This window comes from Orbicella faveolata, unplaced genomic scaffold, assembly GCF_042242905.1.
Source record: "Orbicella faveolata isolate gen_17 unplaced genomic scaffold, um_ofav_v1 contig_48, whole genome shotgun sequence".
Classification (NCBI taxonomy): Eukaryota; Metazoa; Cnidaria; class Anthozoa; order Scleractinia; family Merulinidae; genus Orbicella; species Orbicella faveolata.
The window spans coordinates 11,663,732-11,687,500 of NW_028301578.1; the positions used below are offsets into that span (position 1 = coordinate 11,663,732).

Genomic DNA, 23,769 nt, shown 5'->3' on the forward strand with positions numbered 1-23,769 from the left:
TTTTGACCTGATCACATAAAAAAAAACCACGGTCTTTAATTTCCAATATATATATAGATAGATAAACAACGTGAAAACCGATTTTCCTTAAAATTTAAATTGCAAATATTAAAGTATGACTTCCAATTTTGTGATTTAAATTGACATGAAATTGATGAAAACTCAATGACCAACTTGGACCCAGACCAAATAACGTTTTAATAAAATAAGATCTGGTAATCATAATATACTTGGTTCTTAATATATAGAGCGTTAAAAGAACTATTATCGTAGATTTCAATTACGTGAGCGAAGTCATCGCCTCCTGGGTAAATAAAAAATTAAATAACGTTATGAATATTAATCATACTCATTATTTGAAAACCTCTATCTTTCAGAACAAAGGGAAAGCTATCTAAAAGCCGAGCTATTCGTGTATTTTAGATGCTAAGGAAATCTCTGATTCTGAGGTTGTATATTTTGAGATCTCTTGCCTATTTTCAGGAATATAATAATGGCGAACGCTACCGAGGATGGACTGAGCTACGAAACAGTACAAAGAATAGCTTGTACAGCTTCTCTTCACGGACAACACTTTTTCTTTTCACTCACAGTTGTAAACATTGTTCTCGCCATCACTGCATCCCTGGGAAATGCCGTGATCCTTGTTGCTCTGCAAAGGGAGACTTCCCTTCATTCGCCATCAAAACTCATGTTTCAAGGCCTGACCGTGACGGACCTCTGTGTCGGTGTTGTTGCACAGCCTCTGTTTATCATTCAGTTCGCGTCAGCAACGTATCATCGATTTCAACTTTGTTTCACCGTTTTGAGCATCAATGACGTCGTTGGCTCGTGCTTAAGTGGAGTGTCCTTGCTCACATTAACAGCAATTAGTGTAGAAAGACTTATCGCTCTCTCGTTGGGACTGAAATACAGACAAGTTAGAGAAGTGATAACTCTGAATCGAACGCGAGTAGTAGTGATGGCTATTTGGATTCTTAACATTTTTGTCAACAGTTTAAGGCGTTTTTGGAGGTACTTTATAATTTCAAGACTGACTTCTGCAGTCATTTATTCCTCTCTAGTTATCTCAGCGTTCTGCTATTTGAAGATTTATCTGAAGCTGCGCCAACATAAACATGCTATGAAAGACATTATCCAACAGGGACACCGGCGGAACCAAGGAGAAATGAACCAGCCTATGAACATCGCTCGATTCAGAAAGACAGCGTCCGCGGCGTTGTGTGTACAGTTAACAATAATAGCCTGTTACTTTCCTTATGGTATAGTCGTGGGTATGGTGCGATATTTTCCATCGCTCAACGTTGCTGTTCGACTTGCAATAACTCTTGTATTCCTAAACTCCTCTTTAAACCCGATTCTCTACTGTTGGAAGATACATGGAGTAAGGCAAGAAGCAATGAACATCCTAAAACCCCTCAGTTGTAGAATTCCTCGATTTAGACGAACAAGGAAATCTCTAAACATTTCGCAAAGTTCTGGCAACAGAAATCTACAAGAAACAAGTCTAAGATAGCGAACTTTTGGACAAATTGCTTTTGCGCACACGACGTGCAAAACTGTTAATTTAAATTCATCGTATCATTTTTGTTCAAAATCCCATTGAAATTGTGTAATCGTGAAGAACGTTCCTGCGCATTTTTGCAGCCGATTCTAGAGCACAGCTTTCAAATACGAATAATACATGTATAACCAGCATATTAGGGGGTCGTGAAGAGTGGTCGACAAATATAAATTCCACTGCTACCGGTACCAACCCAAATTTGGCCGTAGCCAGTTACCAGTTCGCAATCCCAATTCATTGCACTAAGCGTGTCATAGAAAGAAAGGGCCAGAAATACACTCAATAACTTGTGAGTAGCTATTTCAACTAGATAATACACTGAGCAAGGTGACATTTTATTAAAATTGATCAGACAATCCCTGTTCCGTAATTAGTTTTTTTATTTTGAATTTGTAAAATACAGTCCTCCATTTTTTCCCTCAGCAAGACAATCTAGGGCTGGCCAGATTACAAAGTAAAAACAAGCTGAGGGTTAATTAGAGCCTGACAATTCCATTAAATTCAGAGAGTTAAAATAAAAGGCGATCATTAGACTATCATTTAACAGGCTTGGAAACCCATTGAACAGCTGTTCAAAGAGAAGAAAATTTGCAATTTTCTCTACATTACATAACAGCATTACCTGTTTCCTTTTATTTTTCCATAAGGTTGTGCCATCTTTCTTACGAACTTTTATTTCACAAACTCTGCGCATCGAAACAGCAAAAGTAAGCCATTCAAGGGATAGCCTTGCTCAAAATACACATATCTAATTTGAAATTAAACTTGAATAGCTCTAGAATTTTTTTTTTTTTTTTTTTTTTTTTTTTCATTTGGGCCGAGTGTCAACTGCTATAATGCCAACAAATTCATCGAAATAAACTGAATATTTTGTTATTTATCGCAATTTTATTTCCTTTGACATGATCATGAAAAATTACACGCGTTCGTTAATTTCCAGTTTACCCGAGATCTGATACGTGACACGGGGTTCAAATTGGAGAAATTAAAATTACAAATTTCAATTTTATAATTTCAGAATGAATTTTCACAAAAATAGGGGCGAAAATTGCGTACATGTTCGCTATTTGCCGTTAAAAAACTCTGATTTTGAGTCAGATCAACTTACTTTTTAGCAAAATAAGACGTGACGATCGTTTAATTCTTAGCCGATGTAGATTTAAATTACTAGTTATCGCCTGCTGGGTAAATAAGTGTCTTATAAATATTAAACATATACGTTTTAACTTTTTCCTCTTTCCGAACAAAGGGAGGTCGATCCTCAAGTCGATAAAGCTGACATTTGACCACGTTGTAAAGAAATCTTCAACTCTGAAGATCTATTTTCAAGTATGGAGGCGAACGTTACCGAAGATGTACTCAGCCATAAAACAGTAAAAAGAATAGCTTGTACAGCTTCTCTGCACGGAGAATATTTTTTCTACCCACTAACAGCTGTGAACATTGTTCTCGCCATCACCGCATTTCTGGAAAATGCTGTGATCCTCGTGGCGCTTCAAAGGAAGAATTCCCTTCATCCGCCATCAAAACTCATGTTCCAATGCCTGGCAGTCACCGATCTCTGTGTTGGTGTTATTGCACAACCTCTATTTATCATTCAGTTCGCGTCTGCCACACATTGTCATTTTCAACTTTGTTTCACCGTTTTGAGCATCAATGACGTGGTTGGCTCGTGTTTGAGTGGAGTGTCTTTGCTGACATTAGCTGCAATAAGCGTCGACAGACTTCTCGCTCTTTCTTTGGGAATAGAATACAAGAAAACGATAACTTTGAAGCGAACGCGCTTGGTGCTGATATTTATATGGATTTTTAACATTTCTGTTAACAGTTTAAGGCGTTTTTGGAGATACTTTTTAATCTCAAGAGTGACTTCTGCAGTCATTTATTCTTCTCTAGTTATCTCAGCTTTCTGCTACTTTAGGATCTATTTCAAGCTCCGCCATCATAAAAAAATTATGCAAGAAAATGACCAGCAAGGACGACAACTGAACGAAGAATATTTGAATCGCCCTCTGAACATAGAGCGATACAGAAAGACCGTGTCCACTGCATTGTGTGTACAATTAACAATGGTAGCATGTTACCTTCCTTATGGTATAGCCGTAGCTATGGTACGGCATTCTCCATCGCTCAATATTGCCGTTCGCCTTGCAATATCCTTTGTGTTCTTAAACTCATCCCTGAACCCAATTCTCTACTGTTGGAAGATCCGTGGAGTGAAGCTGGCAGTAAAGGACATTATAAGACAGTTGTGTAAATCATGCCTAACTGGGAAATCTGGGGAGGATTTATCTGGCTAGACAAATAGCATTATGCGAACGTTAAAGGACGAAAAAAATTTCCGTTTCATCAGTGATCGAGACATTTTCGATCTCATTTGAATAGTCACACATTAGCGTTTCATCTATGTACTCAACATTACATGAAAGTACTGCTCTTAGCTTTCATTTGAATGGTCACACACTAGGGTTTCATCTACAGACTTAAAAGTTAGAACCACCTTGTACGGCATAATAAACAGCACCGCATGAAAGTACTGCTCAATAGCTTTCATTTAAATGGTCACACATACAGGGTTTCATCTTAAAGGAGCTTAGTCAAGTCAGTTATTTTGGCCACCAAAAAAAAATTACCTTTAAATTGAAGGAAACCTGAAAATAGTAGTTTAACAAGATAGAAAAACACCAAAGAGAAAACAATAAACCATAAAGGAACAAGGATGGTTAAGGATGGAGAAGATTGACCCGCATAACAAACGACGAACTTGAAAAAGTTAGGCGACCACGATGACGGGCGCGATGGAGTCAGGCGCTGAATTAAAAACAGCGGCTGTGACGTCAAGCCAACCCGCAATCAATAGCGGCCAGGCTACACAGCAAAATGTTGCTGGGTCTCTCAAGGCTCGGTGTTTCAGTTGAGGTCACTGTAATGATGATGATGAGGTTGCTTAAGAACGTGAAAGTAGCAAGAACATCATTCTCGTAGGACGTACCGGGAATGGTGACCAAGGCTAGCAAGCCGCATAGAGTGGTAGCGTTGCCTTGATTCAGGGTCATCCCTTTCTTACCAGGACTACGTACGTAAGGACAGGAGTCGGGTCGATCTGAAAGTAATAATAATAAACGGGAACAAAGACAGTTGTTGTTGTTATTTTTTTTCCGATCTCGTGTGAAGCTTAGATTATGGATTTATGAAATAACGATAATTTTGTGGAAAATATATTGAGTGTACAAATCAACTTATAGCGGACCTTTACAGAGTTACAATTTCGATCGTGCGAGTTATGCCAAGGTTATCCCAAGCAAAAAGAAAAGCAAAAGAAAACGAGACTGTCTTACTTTACAACCAATATCTGGTTTAGATATGTGATATGAAACTCAGATTCAGCACTCTGCTATTAAATAAGCTTTTGCCGATAAGAATAATGTTTAGTTTAAATCGAATATTTATCTTTTATACTAGTTGACCCACTCTATCAAGTCACTAATTCATTACAAAGTGTTAGAGCCAGAGGCTTGATCATAATCTCCACCTTGAGGCGTGGATTTTTACTCGAGGTCCTACGTATAGTGCTGAGAAGTTTTCCAGGAGATTGATGTAAATTTATGCGATCAATCCTCTCGCCGGATTATGTAACTATGGTTGTGCTCATAACATGTGATTTTACGAATAAAATTCTATACTTTTGAGCATGTAAGCTTCTTTGCTTAGCGCTTCTGGACACGGTATTAACCGACAAATGAGGCACATTTTAACCTCAAGAAATATTAAAAGTAAAGTTATCAGCTTCATTATCAAGACTGCAAAATTCGTTAAATGTCAATTAGTTCAATATCAATTATCCCGGTATAAATCAACTCCTTCAACAATAACTTAATTCTTTTGATTTTCCTGTCTAATTGCTTCAACAAGCAACGGACCCGTCTGATCCCATATTTTTCCTTCAATGTTCGATTTATTAAAGAAATTAAAAGTCAGGAAACTTTCAATCTTTGATTCAAATTACCAAGAAGAGTATTTCTCACTTCTGAAAATCGGAAAATGTTTTCGGCTGCCGGTTTATTTACTTTGGGTCATTACTGTGTTCATTTGCTTAACACCTCTTTGATAAAGTTCAACAGCAGTTACTTTCCCAACCTTGTTATCCTTTAAAATGCTAAATTCAGATTTAACGAAGAATGTACTAAATGGCGGTAAGTTGTCTTGTTACAACTCAAACCTGTAAGTTAAGTAACATTATTGTATCACTCTTGTTTGTTGTCAATATAACGCGCTGTGATTGGCTAATTCTAGGGTATTATTTTCCCGTAATGCCCATCAGCCGATTACCTCCTGCAAAACCAAAAAAAGGCCATTAGATAAACAACTTAATTAGCCTCGAACGTTCAATTTCAGGACGGAAAAATCTGAAACCTCGACCTTGCCGTATTGCTTGGTCAGTCAAAAGCTTGGTCAACCAAAACAAAAACTTAGGAGAAACTGAGAAGTAAAATCGTCCAAATCTATACTTATTAAGACCGGGTATCCAAACCTCCTTCACGGTTGTGATTTTCTTTGTTTTAACTTGATGAATTATTATTGAGTTTGGAAACATAACGTATTGTCTCAAACAATTTGATTTTAAGGTGTTAAACGCAATTATTTCCTTGCTTGCAGTATAGTTTTCTTGAACTAAATACTTTTTAACCGAGATTAAGGTCTTAACGGGAAAATCTAAAACCAAGACCTTGCCGCATTGACCGAACCAAAGCCAGGTCAATACGACAGGGTCGAGGTTTGAGATTCTCCCGTAAAAAGTTGAACGCTCGAGGTTAATAAGTTGCTTATTATATTGCTTTTGCTTTGTTTTTGCAGTACGTTATCGACCCGAGGGAGTTACGGGAGAATAATGCCCTAGAATTAGCCAATCAGAGTATGCGTTTTATGGGCTACCATCAAGAGCCATACAATAATGTTGCTTAATTCACAGGTTTAATGGGTTGTCACAAGACAATTTACCATCATTTAGTCATCTCCATGATGTTAAATCCTAATTTAGCATTTTAAAGGTAGCGTTCAATAGCGAGGTTCCGTCATTTGTTTTTCATTGTGATAACAGCGATGGGAAAGTAACTGCTGTTGAAGATTATCAAAGGTTTAAGCAAATGAACACAGAACTGACTCAAAGTAAATTAACCGGCTGCCGGAAAAAGTTTCCGATTTTCAGAGGTGAGAAATGGGCCTTTTTTAATTTTGAATCAGAGTGAAACTTTCGGGACATGTTTAAATAAGAGAAAAAAAATGAATCAGTTAATCTGCTAAGAACAAAGATATGAATTTGACTCAGACAGGAGTCAAAAAGAGGCTGCGGTTCCTTGCCTATACACGTCCGTTTAGAAGGCCTGGTAAATCAAACATTGAAGTTAAAATATCAGATCGGATGGGTCAGTTTCAAGAAACATTAAAATAACTTTACTAGTCGTTTCGAAGCATCGAGTATCATTATCAGGATTGAGAAATTCGTTAAATTTCGAAGTTCAAAAGAGTTAGATTGCCATATAATTGATAATTATTCAAAGCTCAACTCTTTTAACAACTTTAGCATTTAATAACGAATTTTTCATTCTTGATAATGAAGCTCGATGCGACGAAGCGTCGAATAACGTTACTTTCAATATTCTTGAAGTTAAAATGTTTCGCATTTGTCGGTTAATACCGTTTGCGGCAGCGCGGATGCAAATGCAGAAAAAAAAAGACGATACGAAGTCCTGGAAACTTACATGTCTAAAAGTATAAAATATTAAAACATAACGCGCGCGCTAGTCCTATCTAATTCCTTTTAGTCATCATGAACGAAGTCTCTATGAACGCAAGGCCGTGCGTATGTAGCATGACGTGTGCATTTTCAATTTAGCTGAGAAATTTCCGTCGAGTTTAGTGCAAGTTCCTTTTGTATACTGGTTTGGGCCATGTGAACAAACCAAAGCCTACTTCGAGCCTTGGACTTTTGCCAAGTAACATGTTTACTTAAAAACCGGCTTGAGTATTCTGACTTTGTTTGTCTACATTTTCATTGAGTATTTTTGATTTTATATGCCTACATTTTCATTATAATTAATTCAAAGAAGCGAAGTTTTCATTGACAACTTTAGAAACCCGGTTAAGCATTTTCGCTCAATTGTTGCTCAACTGATCGTGACGTGTTAGGATCTCAATTAAAACATGTTCACTTCAGTTGTTGTCACCATGTTATGAAAGAGTTGGTTCAAGTTATGGGAAGTTTGGAGAGCAATTAAGAAGCTAGAGTTGCTCTCGGCTATCGCCTCGAGCAACTCTTACGCTTCTTTCGTGCTCTCCAAACTTCCCGTGTGCATCCATAACTCGATTTACGCACGCTAAGTATGAACCAATTCTTCATTAGGCCTGGTTCCTACGTCGCACTTCTGCCGTGTTGAATTCAGTCTGAGGTGCGGCACAAATGCGACTGTTGACTCATAAGTTGCACTTGTGTCGCACTTAATTTTGAATAAATACTGTCGGGGTATGTCGGTCAGCTGAACATGTTATAAAGTAATTAATGGACAAGGTCCTACCATTTACATGAGCTTGCTAGATTGCAGCAGGTTGGACCATATAACTTAAGATCTAGTAATAAGGGTCTCATGCTGCAAACACCAACCACCTGCAGTATGTATTGTAATATGTTCAGGTTGCATTGAGACGAGAATGGCCAAGCTTCTTTTTTTTATTTGGCGGGACCAAACTTACGCATGCTCAATACGTTAACATGATTTATGTATTAAGCTCGACACGGCAGAAATTCCACGTTTGAATCGGTGTCGCATTTCTGTCGGATAATGTGGCAGGACCAGTCGAACGTGCGTAGATGTCGAATTTAAGTCGATTTTAATTCGTTTAATTGAATTCGACACGGCAGAAATGCGGCGTATACACCGTGCCTTACTAACAGCCACAGTTATATAATCCGGTAAAAGAATTGACCATGTCAGGTTATTATTGCTGGGAAATGCTTAATAGCAGATTTCTTAATCTGAATCAAAACCACTCATATCTAAATCAGATATGGATTGCAAATTGTAAAGCTTCAAAGGTCCGCTAAAAGTTGATTCGTTTACTCAATATATTTTCTCCATAAGTTCTCTTCATTTGAAAGTTCCAAAATCTAAAGCGTCGTACGATAGCAAAAAAATCTATTTTGGATTCTTTATTTCTGGCAAACTATCTTTCTTCCCGCTTGTCATTATAACTTTTAGATCGACCCTGTCCTTACGTACGTAGTCATGGTTACTAGAGAATGACCAATCAGGGCAACGCTACCACTGTATGCGGCTTGCCAGCCTGGATCGCCTTTCCCGCCAACGACAGTGCGTCCTATGTAAACGATGCTCTTGCCGTTGGTGTTAACGTACCCCTTGGTATTTTCGCGTTCTTTAGCAACTTCATCATCATCGTTACTGTGGCCAAAACACCGCGCCTTCAAAGACCCAGCAACATTTTGCTGTGTAGCCTGGCCGCTATTGACTGCTTGGTTGGCCTGACGTCACAACCGCTGTTTTTCATTTGGCGCTTGATGCTCCATCGCGCCCGTCAGTCATGTTACCTCCAAACTGAGCTGTTCGAATCACGATATGTGCTCAACACATTGACTCTTGGTGGGTCGTTCGCCATTTTCACGCTGATCAGCTTTGACCGAGCGCGTGCATTGTCCGATCCGCTGAATTATCGCACTAAAGTCACTAACAAAGGTATGTTGCATAGTAAATGGTTTGAACCCAGGAGTATCAGTAGTTCGTATCGGTGACTGACGTTGTTGGTGACTGACGTTTCGACAACCTGAGCGGAAGTCATTTTCAAAGTCAAGTGAATAGTGTTTGTCAGTCGATGATGTTATAGTCTGGTCGGTATTGTTCGTCAAATTAAGTCGGTCTGTTAGAAGTCCGTTTGTCGGTTTCGTTTTCCGTCATGGATAAGTCGTTTGTAAGGCGCCAGTAGTTGTTGACATCTGTTAAGAGGCGTTTGTTCTAGGTTAGTGTACCAGCTTTCCAGAGTCAGTGGTTGAAAATATTTTGTACTGTAGGAAGCACTGAGCAGAGTCCCAGTGAAAGTTGTGGTTTGTCAGTTGATGATGTACGGCAATGTGATTGTTGGCATCACCATTTCTTCGTGCCTCGTTTGTGTTCAGTCAGTCTCGTGTTAAGGTTTCTGCCAGTCTCACCAATGTAGGAAGCCTGGCAGTCGGAGCATTTTATCTTGTAAACTGCTCCCTGTCTGTTGTTAGGTTCGTCCCTGTCTTTCACGTTGGTCAGTAAGTGTCGAAACGTAGTTGTAGGTTTATGGGCTACACGAATTTTGTAGGGCTGTAGGATCCGTGAGATGGTGTCAGAAGTGTAAGGTATAGTCACTGTAGTAACAGGTGTTGGTTTCCTGTTCGTTGCGTCTGCTTCAGTAGGGCGGTAAATGTTTCCTCTAATAAAGTCAGCGTTGTAGTTGTTTTTGTGAAAAAAAAAACGTTCAAGGTATCTGTTTTCCTTACGTAATCTGTCGGGTTTGTCGCAAACTAGTTGCGCTCGTCTCGTCAAAGTCTTTATAGTCGTGGCTTTGTGTGAAGTCGGGTTGTAGGATGATTCGTCAAGTAATCGGTCGGTATGCGTCGGTTTTCGGCTGTACACTGTCGTTTGCAGTTCGTTGTTGTCGCAGCTTACTAAGCGTCAGTCATCAACAACAGTTCTCTTCAGAATTACCCTCACCCGGATGATCTACGAACTAAAGGTATGTTGATTATTACATGTTGATATCAGATAGACGACACTGGGCTTAACAACCATTTTGACGCGAACGGAGTGTGAGAGGAACATATGTTTTTAGCAAATTGGCCCCGTCGTTTGATGGATACTAATTTAGGGTGACAGTCCAGTAATCTACAATGGTCACGTGCACGGCGACAGTGATGGCAACGAGCGAATATGGCCAAGCATAACGTTTAACGAGTAGTAGAGCAATGTGTGCACCCCCGGGGTATTCCCTTATATGGGCTTGGGTGTGGTGAAAGAGTGCTGTAGGGGAGGGGTATGTGGGGGTGGAGTTTTTCGGCCGTTTTGTTCATAAATAGGGTATGGCCGGGTTTTAGCACTCTAGTCTTGAATTGGGTATGTTTCTTAGAAGAAGCTACTTTTTTCATCATTACCAATGCGACCGTCAACAAAAGCCCTTCATAACTAATGTTTAGGGCCATTGCCAGCAGCAATGGTCATAAGTGGGTATCGAATTGTTAGTCAGATCATAAATACGGTAACAAAAATCACCGATTTTGGTAATAAATAGGCTAAGGGTTTTGGGAAGTGGACCGCACAACGCAACCAAATCACTGTACCCCACCCACCCTTCCCCGGGGTGTGCACGTACTGAGCGTATTTCTCTGCGAATCCCAAAACGCAACTATTTATAGTATGTCTCGAGTCTGTTTATTTCAGAAATTTGTGCAGGGTATGTTCTACCTTTTATGTGTCTTTAGTTGTAATTGACTGTTTTCTTCAAAAATTCAGGCATGCAGCGGGGTATTTTTTGAAGCCTTTAGACAAACTAAGTTTCGTTTGGAAAATATGAAATTCATTTTTGACAGTATGCCTAAGGATTGAGTTAAACATTGCTACAAAATGTGAATATGTATTAGGTTTCAGTGTAGGATGAAGGGGAAAAAATTAACAAATGGAAAAAACCTTAAAATGCAAATCAACTGAGCACAAGACCACTGAAAACAATGTTTATTTTCACTTCGCGATTGAAATAAACGAAAAAACTACAACATAATCTTCATTGATTTTAGTAATGAAACTCTTTTGCCTATAAGGAGGGAATCTTCCCTTTTAGTGGTTAAATTTTCGTTTCTTGGTACAAGCAGAGAAAAAAAATTAAAACATTTTACAAGCATAAGTTAATAAAGATGGTGAATTTTAAGCTCGGTAATGAAATGTGAAGGTGAATTAATCAACATGACACGAGCGTGGGACAAAGGAAAATTCTGAGTCCCCGACAGGAATCGAACCCATGACCTCCCGAACGCCGGGCGGGCGCTCTATCCACTGAGCTACGAGAACTCATGGAGAGCAAGGTCATTTAACTGAGTTCATATATGATAGGTGTCCTGCATACTGCTAGGATCAACGCTATCGAATTCATCGTGAGTAGTGATAAGTTAATAAAGATGGTGAATTTTAAGCTCGGTAATGAAATGTGAAGGTGAATTAAAAAAAAAAAAAATCACCATCTTTATTAACTTATCACTACTCACGATGAATTCGATAGTGTTGATCCTAGCAGTATGCAGGACACCTATCATATATGAACTCAGTTAAATGACCTTGCTCTCCATGAGTTCTCGTAGCTCAGTGGATAGAGCGCCCGCCAGGTGTTCGGGAGGTCATGGGTTCGATTCCTGTCGGGCACGCAGAATTTTCTTTTGTCCCACGCTAGTGTCATGTTGATTAATTCACCTTCACATTTTACAAGCATTCCGAGTATTATTAACCCCGTGTATGTATGTACAGTTGGGGTCAGGACTGACATACCTTTGAAGTTTTATATCGTCTACTTTGCAGGAAAAACTGCCCTGACAAGCGAGACATTCTTTAACACTGTTTTAAAAAAAAAGACAATTATTTGCACCGAACATGACTGGGATGGCCCGAGAAAGCCCAAGGATTAGCATCTTGAATAACTGCCGACCTTTTCAATGCACGGTGGAGTCAAAATAGAGCATTTCCAGGTCATTACTAACATTCTGTGCCAACAGTCTACATATAAATGTAAATGAAAATATACATATTTATTTTGTTTCCTCTGGCCTGATTGAGGATGATTTAGAATATAAACAAAGACACGAGTTTTTTTTGTTTTTTTTTTCAGGTATCGCTAAGATCACCGTCATCACAGCATCAGCCTGGGTTTTGGTCACGATTTTACTTCACTTTGTCATTCCCGAAAGCCTCCTGCCGCAACACACCCTGTTGACAATTGGTGTGATATTTATCCTACTTCCGGCTATCAATCACATGAGAATGTTCCTCGCTATTCGTCGCCATAACAGTCAAATGGTGGGCCAAGTCAACGAGCAGCAGCTGTCTACGGTATTTGGGCGGGAAAAGAAGGTAACAGTGGACATGGCCATTGTTGTGGTAATTCTCTTCGCTTGCCTTGGACCGATGATAGTAATAAAGCTGGCCTTCCAATCATTCCTCCCTGAAGTCTACGACCTTCTTTATCCGTGGGCATTCACAATGACTTATATCAATTCGTCAATAAATCCTTTTCTGTACTTGAAACGCAATGGAGAACTCAGAATAGCAGTGCGATCGGTTTTGTGTTCATGCTTTTGAAAGGAACTATTAGGAACCGAGTGATTGTTACCTCATGACCAACACATGGCAGGCTCACAATGCATGTTCGGACTCTTATACTTAGTCTTACTTCTAAAAGTCTGTAGATGAAATCCTCGTGTGTGAGTGACAATTCCAATAAAAGTTACTGCAGACTAGTGATTTCATGTGGTAATGTTCATTATGTTAATTGTTGCTGTTCAAGATGACTCTAACTTTTAAGTCTGAGGATGAAACCCTAGTGTGTGACCATTTAAATGTCCTACGCCACTATGGAATTCCAGAGAAGTTCATTGCCTTCACACAGCAGTCGTATTACAATTCCCAAATTAGAGTAATACAAACTCGTGAACTTACACCACCTTTCTCTTTGAAGACTGGAGTTCGACAAGGCTGCATCCTATCACCCATGCTTTTTCTTTTGGTTATTGATTGGACAATGACGACAACAACAGAAGGCTCCAGGACGGGAATACAATGGTTCCTTCTTTCCCAACTCCATGACCTAGACTTCGCCGATGACATCGCGCTACTTTCCCGCAATCATAAGCATGCGCAGGACAAAGTGGAATCACTGGCAACAACCGCCGGCACGACAAGTCTTACTATCAAAAAAAAGCACGACCAAGACAATGCGTATAAACAGCACAAAACGAACACCCAATCAAACTAGACAATGAGGATATAGAGAACGTCACCTCCTTTACCTACCTAGGGAGCGTGATAGCTGTTGATGGAGGAACAGAACGAGATGTGTTGGTAAGGATTGGGAAAGCTAGAACAGCATTCCTTCTGTTGAGACCGGTGTGGAGATCTAAAGAGATATCCCTGAGGACCAAACTTAGGATCTTCAATACAAATGTAAAAGCGGTCTTGATCTACGGAGCCGAAACTTGGAGAGTAACGAAGTAGATCTCAGGAAAAATCCAAGCCTTCACAAATCGCTGCCCACGTAACATCCTTGGGGTAAGATGGCCGAACACCGTCAGCAAAGAAGACCTACTAGCAAAAACCCAGGAAGAAAAGATGAAGACCCAAATCAGAAGAAAGAAGTGGAATTGGATCAGCCACACATTAAGAAAACCACATAACGACGTAACTAAACAGACACTCTTTTGGAATCCTGAAGGTAAACGAAACCGTGGTAGGCCGAAAAACAATTGGAGAAGATCAGCCGAACAAGAACTGCGGCAAATAGGCCTGTGATAGACCCAACTTGAACGACAAGCTCAGGACAGAGAGCAATGGAAGAAAACTGTGGACGACCTATGCTCCACCTAGGAGCCAAGGGTCTATATATATTGATCAGGACTTTCATGTGGTACTGTTTATTACGCTGTACAATGAAACCCTAGTATTCGACCATTCAAATGAAAGCTATTGAGCAGTACTTTCATTTGATACTGTTTATTGTGCTGTACAAGGCTATGCTCTATACCGTATAATAAAGGGAAGCAATAGACAGACAGGGAACGATCATATAACCAAGCGAGCGGCAAGTGAGAGTGTAAGTAAATCTTTGATTGATCAGAAATGTTACTTCAAGACATAAATGCCTAGGTAATTCTCGTCAGCCTTTGATAAAAAAGTGAACAAGAAAACATGAAGTAAGGACGATCTAAATTCGCATCTTCTCCTGCTTTGCTAAATGTTTAAGACCAGGTTGTTACCAAACTGTCCTTTTCGATAATTTTGAGCTCTGAGAAAAGAGACTATAATTTGGGTTAGCAGGATGACTGTTGCCAAACTAACAAGGAGGGTATCCACGGACTTACATAGAGAGTGTTTAATTTAGTATTGAACGCCGAACTTGTTATCCGGTGAGGGTATTCCCTTATATGAACTATATAGGTATGAGCGACCCTAAGGGGTATGGTTTTTCAGCCGTTTTGTTCACAAATATAAATAGAGTATCGATTTTAGACATTTTGATCATACATAGGGTCTGGTTTTTGCACTACAGTTTTGAATTGGATATGTTTATTAGAAGAAGCCACTTTTTTATCATTATCGATAAGACCGATCAACAAAAGCCCTTCACGATGCCTTTAACATCAGTCTGAACTAGGAACCAAGTAGAAGGAAGGTCTGAAACAGGGTGTTGATTTAGGGTCAGGTCAAAAATAAGGTATTTAAAATCGCCGATTTTGGTCATAAATAGGGTATATAAGGGAAGCGCGCCGCACAACCCTACCCAATTGTTCTCGATATCCGTATTTTTATTTTTTTTAGTTTAAATTATGAAACTTTCTTTTCAATATTGATGACTTAACATAACGATCTGTGTTGTTTCTGAACATAAATTAATATCTTTAACAATTTGGTTCCAAGACATTAAACGCACTAATTTCCGTACTGTAGATTAGTTTTCTTTTACTAATTAGTTATTAACCGAGGGCAAGATCTTTACGGAAAAATCTGAAACCGAGACCTTACCGTATTGGCCGGCGAGCTATAACAAGGTCAACACGGCAACGCCAAGTTAAAGATTTTCCAGTAAAGATTGAACCTTCAAGGTTAATAAGTTGTTTATTATAGGGATTTTTGCTTTTTTTCCTGCAGTTGATTTCATTGTTTTTTTCGTGCTACTTCCGGCTATCGATCACATCAAAATGTTCCTCGCTATCCGTCGCCATAACAGTCAAATTGTGGGCGAAGTTGGCGCGCAGCAGCTGTCAGTGATATTTAGGACGAAAGGAACAGAAGGTAGTCACAGACATGGCCATTGTTGTTTTAATCCTCGTCGCTTATCTTGGACCGGTCGATTTGTCTTGGGGATAAATACGATCCTACAATTTTGCTTCCCTGAAATTCATGGCCGTCTCTACTCCTGGGCATTTTCAATGATGTATCTCAATTCATCAATAACTGAAATTTCTTAACAATAGTCAAAGAAGGAATGATCATACAACCAAGCGAGCGACGAGAGAAGGTGTAAGTGAATTCATAATTGCAAAAAAGTGTTACCTCAAGACAAAGATGACGCATGTCTGGGTGTTTTTCCTCGGCATCTGATAAAATGGGAACAAGAAAACACATGAACAAAGTACTGGGCAGTCTACACTGTAAATTCGTTTAATTTCCTTCTGCTTTCATTGTTTAAGACCAGGCTATTACCAATTAATTATTCTTTACGATAATTTTGAGCTTTCAGAGTTTAATGGTTTATTACTTAATGGAGATGAGAAAGTCAAAACTAACCCTAATCTTATTTACTCAAGAGCTAAAGTGATACTTAAAGTACTCTATAAAATGATGCCACCTTCTAAAGAGAACTCATTAAGAGCAGCTTCGCCTAAATATCAACTAGACTTGGAAATAGCGAAAAAATCGAATTTCTTCAAACTCGCCCAGAATGAAGCCCTACGGGCACTAGTTGCAAAAATATTGTTTTAAGTTCGATAAATCAAAAATTATTTTTCTGCGCAATTTTTTCGTTTCGATGCCCCAAATCGGCCAAAATCGATCGAAAATGAGCGGCATATTTACAGGCTCGTAAACTCAAAAGTAAAAATCTTCATAACAAACTGATTGTACGTTGTATTTGTACTTCCTTTCTTGTATATTTAGAGCTAAACAGATCGCGATTTGATTGGAACTAAAATATTTCACGATTTTTCTAAATTAACGACCCATGACAGCTAAACGAGAGGTCTACATTTAGCCTATTTTCAAATGCTAAAAAGGCGTTCTGGTACACAGCTTTTCCCAAAACGACTAGTTTGGTCTGAAAGAGCATTGTTTCTTCTTCAAATTAGTGAAATAAAATTTTTGGGTAAATAAAATCGCGAGCGCTGAGATAGCGAACTAAATGCAGCACTTCTTCCTGAAAACGTGACCTTTGACCCAAGCGTAACGAAACCGAATACTGCAAGAAAACCCGGAAGAAAAGCAAACGCTTCGTTATTTTGAAACATTTTCTGGCGATATCTCTCCGAAACCATTATTGCAAGAAACTATTTCCAGATATGAAATCTTACAGGGTCAAAGAAGGAGCTAAAGGGCGCATTTCAAGGGCTTTGTTTGCTGAGAATTGAAGTCAATGACCGTTATCGAATTCCAGTGAAATTTGCGAACTTGAAGTATGTTAGCCGATACTTACCTGAATATTTATACTGATTTATAGAAGAGTCGTCTTCTTGGATTAACCTTCAAAAGAAGCTGGATCCACATTTGGAAACAAATGTTTAATGTTCCTTGACGTGCCCGCTGCTGTAAATTCCATGCACATGCCGACCGCATGTTTGTCGTAAAACTAACTGAACTCCACTGACAGTTTTCATAGGCAACCCCAAAATAAACAATCCGCAAAATGTAACGTGAAATTGGCTGTCTTCGGGAACAGTTAGAAGCTAGAGTCAAGATCCATTACCTTTAAAAAGTGCTTGATTTCAGTTATTTGTCTGCGTCGACTTTGTTCACGCAGTATTTCTTACTGTCACGTTCGAATACCGCGAATCGGTCACGCCAAAATACTGCAGACCGTGCAGACTTGTTTGGACCTTTAATTTTGACTCATTTTTTTTGGCGCTATTTACAAAATGGTGTTCAATATATCTGAAAGTTTGTCATTTATCCACAGGCTGCACAAGCGCAGTATGTGACTTTTGATTCAATAGACAAACGCGTAGAAGACTTTGTATGGGAAACTTACTCAGTCTGCACGGTCTGCAGTGTTTTGGCGTGTCTGATACACAGTATTCGAACGTGACAGTAACTACTGACTGAAAGAAGTAAAATCAAGCACTTCTTAAAGGCAATGGAACTTGATTCTAGCTTCTAACTGTTCCCGAAGACAGCCAATTTCACTTTACATTTTGGGGGATTGTTTATTTTGGGGTTGCCAATGGAAACTGTCAGTGGAGTTCAGTTAGTTTTACGACAAACATGCGGTCGGCATGTGCATGGAACTTGTAGCAGCGGGCAGGTCACGGAACATTAACCATTTCTTCTTATAGAGGTTTCCAAAGCTGGATCCAGCATCGTTTGAAGGTTAATCCAAGAAGACGATTCTGCTATAAATATAAATATTCAGGTAAGTATCGGCTAACATACTTCAAGTTCGCAAATTTCACTGGAATTCGTTAACGGTCATTGACTTCAATTCTCAGCAAACAAAGTTATTGTGTCAAAATGCGTCCTTTAGCTCCTTCTTTGACCCTGTAAGATTTCATATCTGGAAATAGTTTTTGCAATTATGGTTTCGGCGAGAAATCACTTGAAAATGTTTCAAAATAACGAAGCGTTTGCTTTTCTTCCGGGTTTTCTTGCAGTAATCGGTTTCCGTTACGCTTGGGTCAAAGGTCACGTTTTCAGGAAGAAGTGCTGCATTTAGTTCGCTATCTCAGCGCTCGCGATTTTATTTACCCAAAAATTTTATTTCACAGATTTGAAGAAGAAACAATGCTCTTTCAGACCAATTTAGTCCTTGTGGGAAAAGCCGTGTACCAGAACGCCTTTTTAGCATTTGAAAATAGGCTAAATGTAGACCTCTTGTTAAGCTCTCTTGGGTTGTTAACTTTGAAAATTCGTCAAATATTTTAGTTCTAATCAAATCGCGATCTGTTTAGCTCTAAATATACAAGAAAGGAAGTACAAATACAACGTGCAATCAGTTCGTTATGAAGATTTTTACTTTTGAGTTTACGAACCTCTAAATATGCCGCTCATTTTCGATCGATTTTGGCCGATTTGGGGCATCGAACGAAAAAATTGCGTTAAAAAAAAATTTTGATTTATCGAACTTAAAACAATATTTTTGTAACTAGTGCCCGTAGGGCTTTATTCTGGGCGAGTTTGAAGAAATTCGATTTTTTTCGCTATTTCCAAGTCTAGTTGATATTTAGGCGAAGCTGCTCTTAAAACCTCTAAACTAATTGATCTGTCTTAACGAACCTTCTTGCACTCAAGACATCTACAACAATGTTCGTCAAAATAGTAGTTCGTCCAATATGCTCCGCTACGCGTCGTATTTGCGACTTCGTTCTCGGTGCTTGGAAATGTGGTCAAACACCGTGTTCTCAGTTTGATGCATCTTCTCAATGGAAGCTAAAACTAGGGGGAAAATGGAGAAATGAAATCGTAAAGTCGTTTCTAATTAAGATCCGTCACCGTCATTGTTTCTTGTTTCAACTTGGTGAATTAGTTATGACTTTGAGAACATACTGTAATGTCACGAGCGACGGGATTTTAAGGTCTTTTACTCTTATTTCGGAGTTGACGTTTAATTTTCTTTTACTATAAATGTAACACTCTTAATCAAGAAAACACGAAAAACTGGGCGAACTAAATCCGTGTTATTTGCTTCGGTTTTAATTATTCAGACTAGGTTGTTATAAATTTATTTCGATAAACCTTTAGGCCTTGAGTAACTTTTTCGCTTTCTTACTTATTAAGATGTCACAGAGTTTGGGTAAGGAGAATGACTGATGCCAAACTTTTGCCGAAGGTATCGACGGATTTAAGTAGTTCAATATTCAGTATCGAACATCGAATTTTTATTCGGGATGAATGATTTGTTCTGGAAACACGCACGATTTACCTACTCGCATCCTATTGTTTCATAAATAATAAAAATTGAATGGTGTTTGGGAATTGGTACATTCAAAAGAACTGCTAATGAGAAATATCCCTTCTTTAGCAGCCTTTTTCGCGAATTTCTGCGAAACTTTCGGAGAAACATTTCTCTGAAAAATCATCAGCTCGCTTTGGATTGTTTGTTACACAAAGCAACTGGGATAATGTTACAGCTTGCACATGCGTCGAGCCGTGAAACCATCCCTTAAATGGATCATCGTTAAATGGAAGTGAGGAAATCACAGCTGAGTATCAGAACTATGAGATACTTAAACTAGTCGGCAAATTGATTAACTTATATATATCTGTATTTTAATGTTAATTAGAAGTCATGAGGCTTTCTCTTCTTTAACGATGACGTAACATAACCATCTGCGTTGGTTTTAAACATAATGCAATATCCTCCATTATTTGATTTCAAGACGTTAAACGCACTAAAATTGAATGGTGTTTAGGAGCTGGTACATACAAAAGAAATGCTAATGAGAAATATCCCTTCTATGGGTAGCCTTTCGCGCGAATGACTGCGAAACTGTCAGAGAAAAATTTCTCTCAAAAATCATCAGCTCGCTTCAGATTGTTTGTTACACAAAGCAAATGGGATAATGTTACAGCTTACACATACGTTGAGCCGTGAAACCATCCCTTAAATGAATCATCATTAAGTTGGGGTGAGAAAGTCACAGCTGACTCTCAGAACTATGGGATACTTAAACTAGTCGGCAAATTGATTAACTTATATATATCTGTATTTTAATGTTAATTAGAAGTCATGAGGCTTTCTCTTCATTAACGATGACGTAACATAACCATTTGCGTTGGTTTTAAACATAATGCAATATCCTCCATTATTTGATTTCAAGACGTTAAACGCACTAAAATTGAATGGTGTTTAGGAGCTGGTACATACAAAAGAAATGCTAATGAGAAATATCCCTTCTATGGGTAGCCTTTCGCGCGAATGACTGCGAAACTGTCAGAGAAAAATTTCTCTCAAAAATCATCAGCTCGCTTCAGATTGTTTGTTACACAAAGCAAATGGGATAATGTTACAGCTTACACATACGTTGAGCCGTGAAACCATCCCTTAAATGAATCATCATTAAGTTGGGGTGAGAAAGTCACAGCTGACTCTCAGAACTATGGGATACTTAAACTAGTCGGCAAATTGATTAACTTATATATATCTGTATTTTAATGTTAATTAGAAGTCATGAGGCTTTCTCTTCTTTAACGATGACGTAACATAACCATTTGCGTTGGTTTTAAACATAATGCAATATCCTCCATTATTTGATGTCAAGACGTTAAACGCACTAAAATTGAATGGTGTTTAGGAGCTGGTACATACAAAAGAAATGCTAATGAGAAATATCCCTTCTATGGGTAGCCTTTCGCGCGAATGACTGCGAAACTGTCAGAGAAAAATTTCTCTCAAAAATCATCAGCTCGCTTCAGATTGTTTGTTACACAAAGCAAATGGGATAATGTTACAGCTTACACATACGTTGAGCCGTGAAACCATCCCTTAAATGAATCATCATTAAGTTGGAGTGAGAAAGTCACAGCTGACTCTCAGAACTATGGGATACTTAAACTAGTCGGCAAATTGATTAACTTATATATATATCTGTATTTTAATGTTAATTAGAAGTCATGAGGCTTTCTCTTCATTAACGATGACGTAACATAACCATTTGCGTTGGTTTTAAACATAATGCAATATCCTCCATTATTTGATTTCAAGACGTTAAACGCACTTATTTCGGTGCTGCAGTCACCCGAAGGTTTCCTTTACTAACTTTTTATTAACTGAGAATGAAGTCTTTCATGGAAAAACTCAATTAATTAATTCACAGGTTTGGCTTCTAAGATGATGATTTACTGTCATTTAGTCATTTTGATGATAAATCTGAATTTAGCCTTTTAAAAGTAGCGTTCAAGTTCAATAACAAGGTTCCGCCATTTGTTATTCATTCTCATAACAAGGATGGGAAAGTAACTGCTGCTGAATTTTATGAAAGAAGTTTTAAACACATGAGCACAGAGATAACTCAGTAAATTAACCCGCAGGCGAGAACAGCATTCGATTTTCAGAGGTGAGAAGTAGTCTTCTTCCTAGTTCTTAATTAATCAAAGAGCGAAACTTTCCTTATTGTTCTTTACGAGGAGAAAAAGGTATTTTATCTGCTAAGAACAAAGAAATGAATTTAACTCACCTTGGCAAATTTCGCCGGATCGAAATGTTAAATCTGTAAAGGTGCACGGAAAAGTGATTTATGTGCTTAAGTTTCCCTATAATTATTTTCATTTGAAAGTTCCATAATGTACAGCCACACACAAAAGCGAAAAATCTATAATAGTTCAATTTTGACGGACTGCATGTCAAAATTGAACTACTGCCGCTTATCCGTATAACTTTTAGATCGACTCGGCTTCTGTCCTTACCTACGTCGTCATGGTTACAACAAAATGACCAATCAAGGCAACACTACCACTCCATGCGGCTTGCCGGCCTGGATCGCCTTTCCCGTCAACGACAGTGCGTCCTTCGTGAACGATGTTCTTGCAGCTGGTGTTAACGCGCTTCTAAGTGTTTTCGCATTCCTGAGCAACCTCTTGGTCATCATTACAGTGGTCAAAACGCCGAGCCTTCAAAGACCCGCCAACGTCTTGCTTTGTAGCTTGGCCGCCACTGATTGCTTGAATGGTGTTACGACACAGCCACTGTTTTTCATTTGGCGTCTGATGCTCTATCGCGCCCGCCATTCATGTTACCTCCAAACTGAACTGCAAGAATCACGATCCGTCCTCACCACATTAACTCTGGGCTGGTCGCTTGCAATTTTGACGCTTATCAGCTTTGATAGAGCGCGTGCATTGTCCAATCCGTTGGTTTATCGCACTGAAGTCACTAACAAAGGTATGTTGGTTACTAGCATGCATTGAGATGAAACCTCCAAAATATATGTTGCTGACTTTAATTATCACGAAAGTTATCAGAGCCACTGCCTCTAAATATGGAGAATCTGACGACAGTTTGGAAAATTCGAATTTCTTTTGCTGCATCAAAAAGACCCTTTTGGTGAACTATTTTCACAAGTATATTTTAAGAGTTTTAGCAAGTTCACATGTTTGTGAAATCTGGGAAAGTTCGAAATACCGCTAAATCGCCGATGGAATTTCTTAAAAACTGCGCATTTTCAGCAGATCAGTACAGAATGGAAGGGAACTTTCATTAATTTCATAAGCAGTTTGTAATTTACCCTTTGGTCATTTCTCTTTGCTAAAATTCATCTCGAAGTAAATACATTTTGTCTACTTTTTGGTTGTTTGAAAATACAACTATCGTAATTTAATTTACAGGCCAAATTTCAACTGATTTTTAGGGTCACAACTCTTTTAGTATACGAATTTTTCGGCCAATAAGAGGTTCTGAAGGAAGAGTTAGGCTATGGACATACCATATCTAAATGATTAGTTTGAACGGTGAAAATTAAAACTATACAAAAACTGTAAAGCTATAAAGACTACTAAGAGTATTTTGATCAATGACGCCATTTTTAGACTAGAAAGCGAAAACTTCAATTTCACAGCCATCTTTGAAAACATAATTTAACTTAACTTATCACTACTCGCGATGAATTCGATAGCGTTGATCCTAGCAGTATGCAGGACGCCTATCATATATGAACTCAGTTAAATGACCTTGCTCTCCATGAGTTCTCGTAGCTCAGTGGATAGAGCGCCCGCCCGGTGTTCGGTAGGTCATGGGTTCGATTCCTGTCGGGGACTCAGAATTTTTCTTTGTCCCACGCTCGTGTCATGTTGATTAATTCACCTTCACATTTCATTACCGAGCTTAAAATTCACCATCTTTATTATCTTATCACTACTCGCGATGAATTCGATAGCGTTGATCCTAGCAGTATGCAGGACACCTATCATATATGAACTCAGTCATATTGACCTTGCTCTCCATGAGTTCTCGTAGCTCAGTGGATAGAGCGCCCGCCCGGTGTTCGGGAGGTCATGGGTTCGATTCCTGTCGGGAACTCAGAATTTTTCTTTGTGCCACGCTCGTGTCATGGTGATTCACCTTCACATAATTTGGTATGTTTCATAACGCAAATTATTCTTTGACATCGTGTATCCTACACTAAAGAAATTACGTCACTGCTTTGTCTATATTTTTCTCAGTTTTTGCAGTATGTAATCTTGAATTCTAGAGTCTAAATGTCTTTCGGCATTGCTGAA

At 38.8% G+C, this 23,769-nt stretch overlaps 2 protein-coding genes across 2 annotated transcripts; both read left to right on the plus strand.

Annotated features, from left to right (window-relative positions):
• The first annotated feature begins 493 nt into the window (after positions 1–493).
• Positions 494–1,920, plus strand: LOC149096549 (melanocyte-stimulating hormone receptor-like). Its single transcript, XM_089281479.1, has one exon. It carries the CDS (start codon positions 494–496, stop codon positions 1,514–1,516), a length of 1,023 nt encoding a protein of 340 aa, XP_089137605.1. The 3' UTR covers positions 1,517–1,920.
• Positions 1,921–2,895: 975 nt separating this feature from the next.
• Positions 2,896–13,975, plus strand: LOC110042774 (uncharacterized). Its single transcript, XM_020748141.2, has 3 exons — positions 2,896–3,812; positions 8,858–9,309; positions 12,467–13,975. Exons 1-3 carry the CDS (start codon positions 2,896–2,898, stop codon positions 12,934–12,936), a joined length of 1,839 nt encoding a protein of 612 aa, XP_020603800.2. The 3' UTR covers positions 12,937–13,975.
• Positions 13,976–23,769: the final 9,794 nt, after the last annotated feature.

Coding starts and splice junctions, on each gene's coding strand:
- LOC149096549 (XM_089281479.1), top strand. CDS start 494: ATGGCGAACGCTACCGAGGATGGACTGAGCTACGAAACAGTACAAAGA.
- LOC110042774 (XM_020748141.2), top strand. CDS start 2,896: ATGGAGGCGAACGTTACCGAAGATGTACTCAGCCATAAAACAGTAAAA. Junction 3,813..8,857: donor GTAAAGGACATTATAAGACA/GTTGTGTAAATC, acceptor TGGTTACTAGAG/AATGACCAATCAGGGCAACG. Junction 9,310..12,466: donor CACTAAAGTCACTAACAAAG/GTATGTTGCATA, acceptor TTTTTTTTTCAG/GTATCGCTAAGATCACCGTC.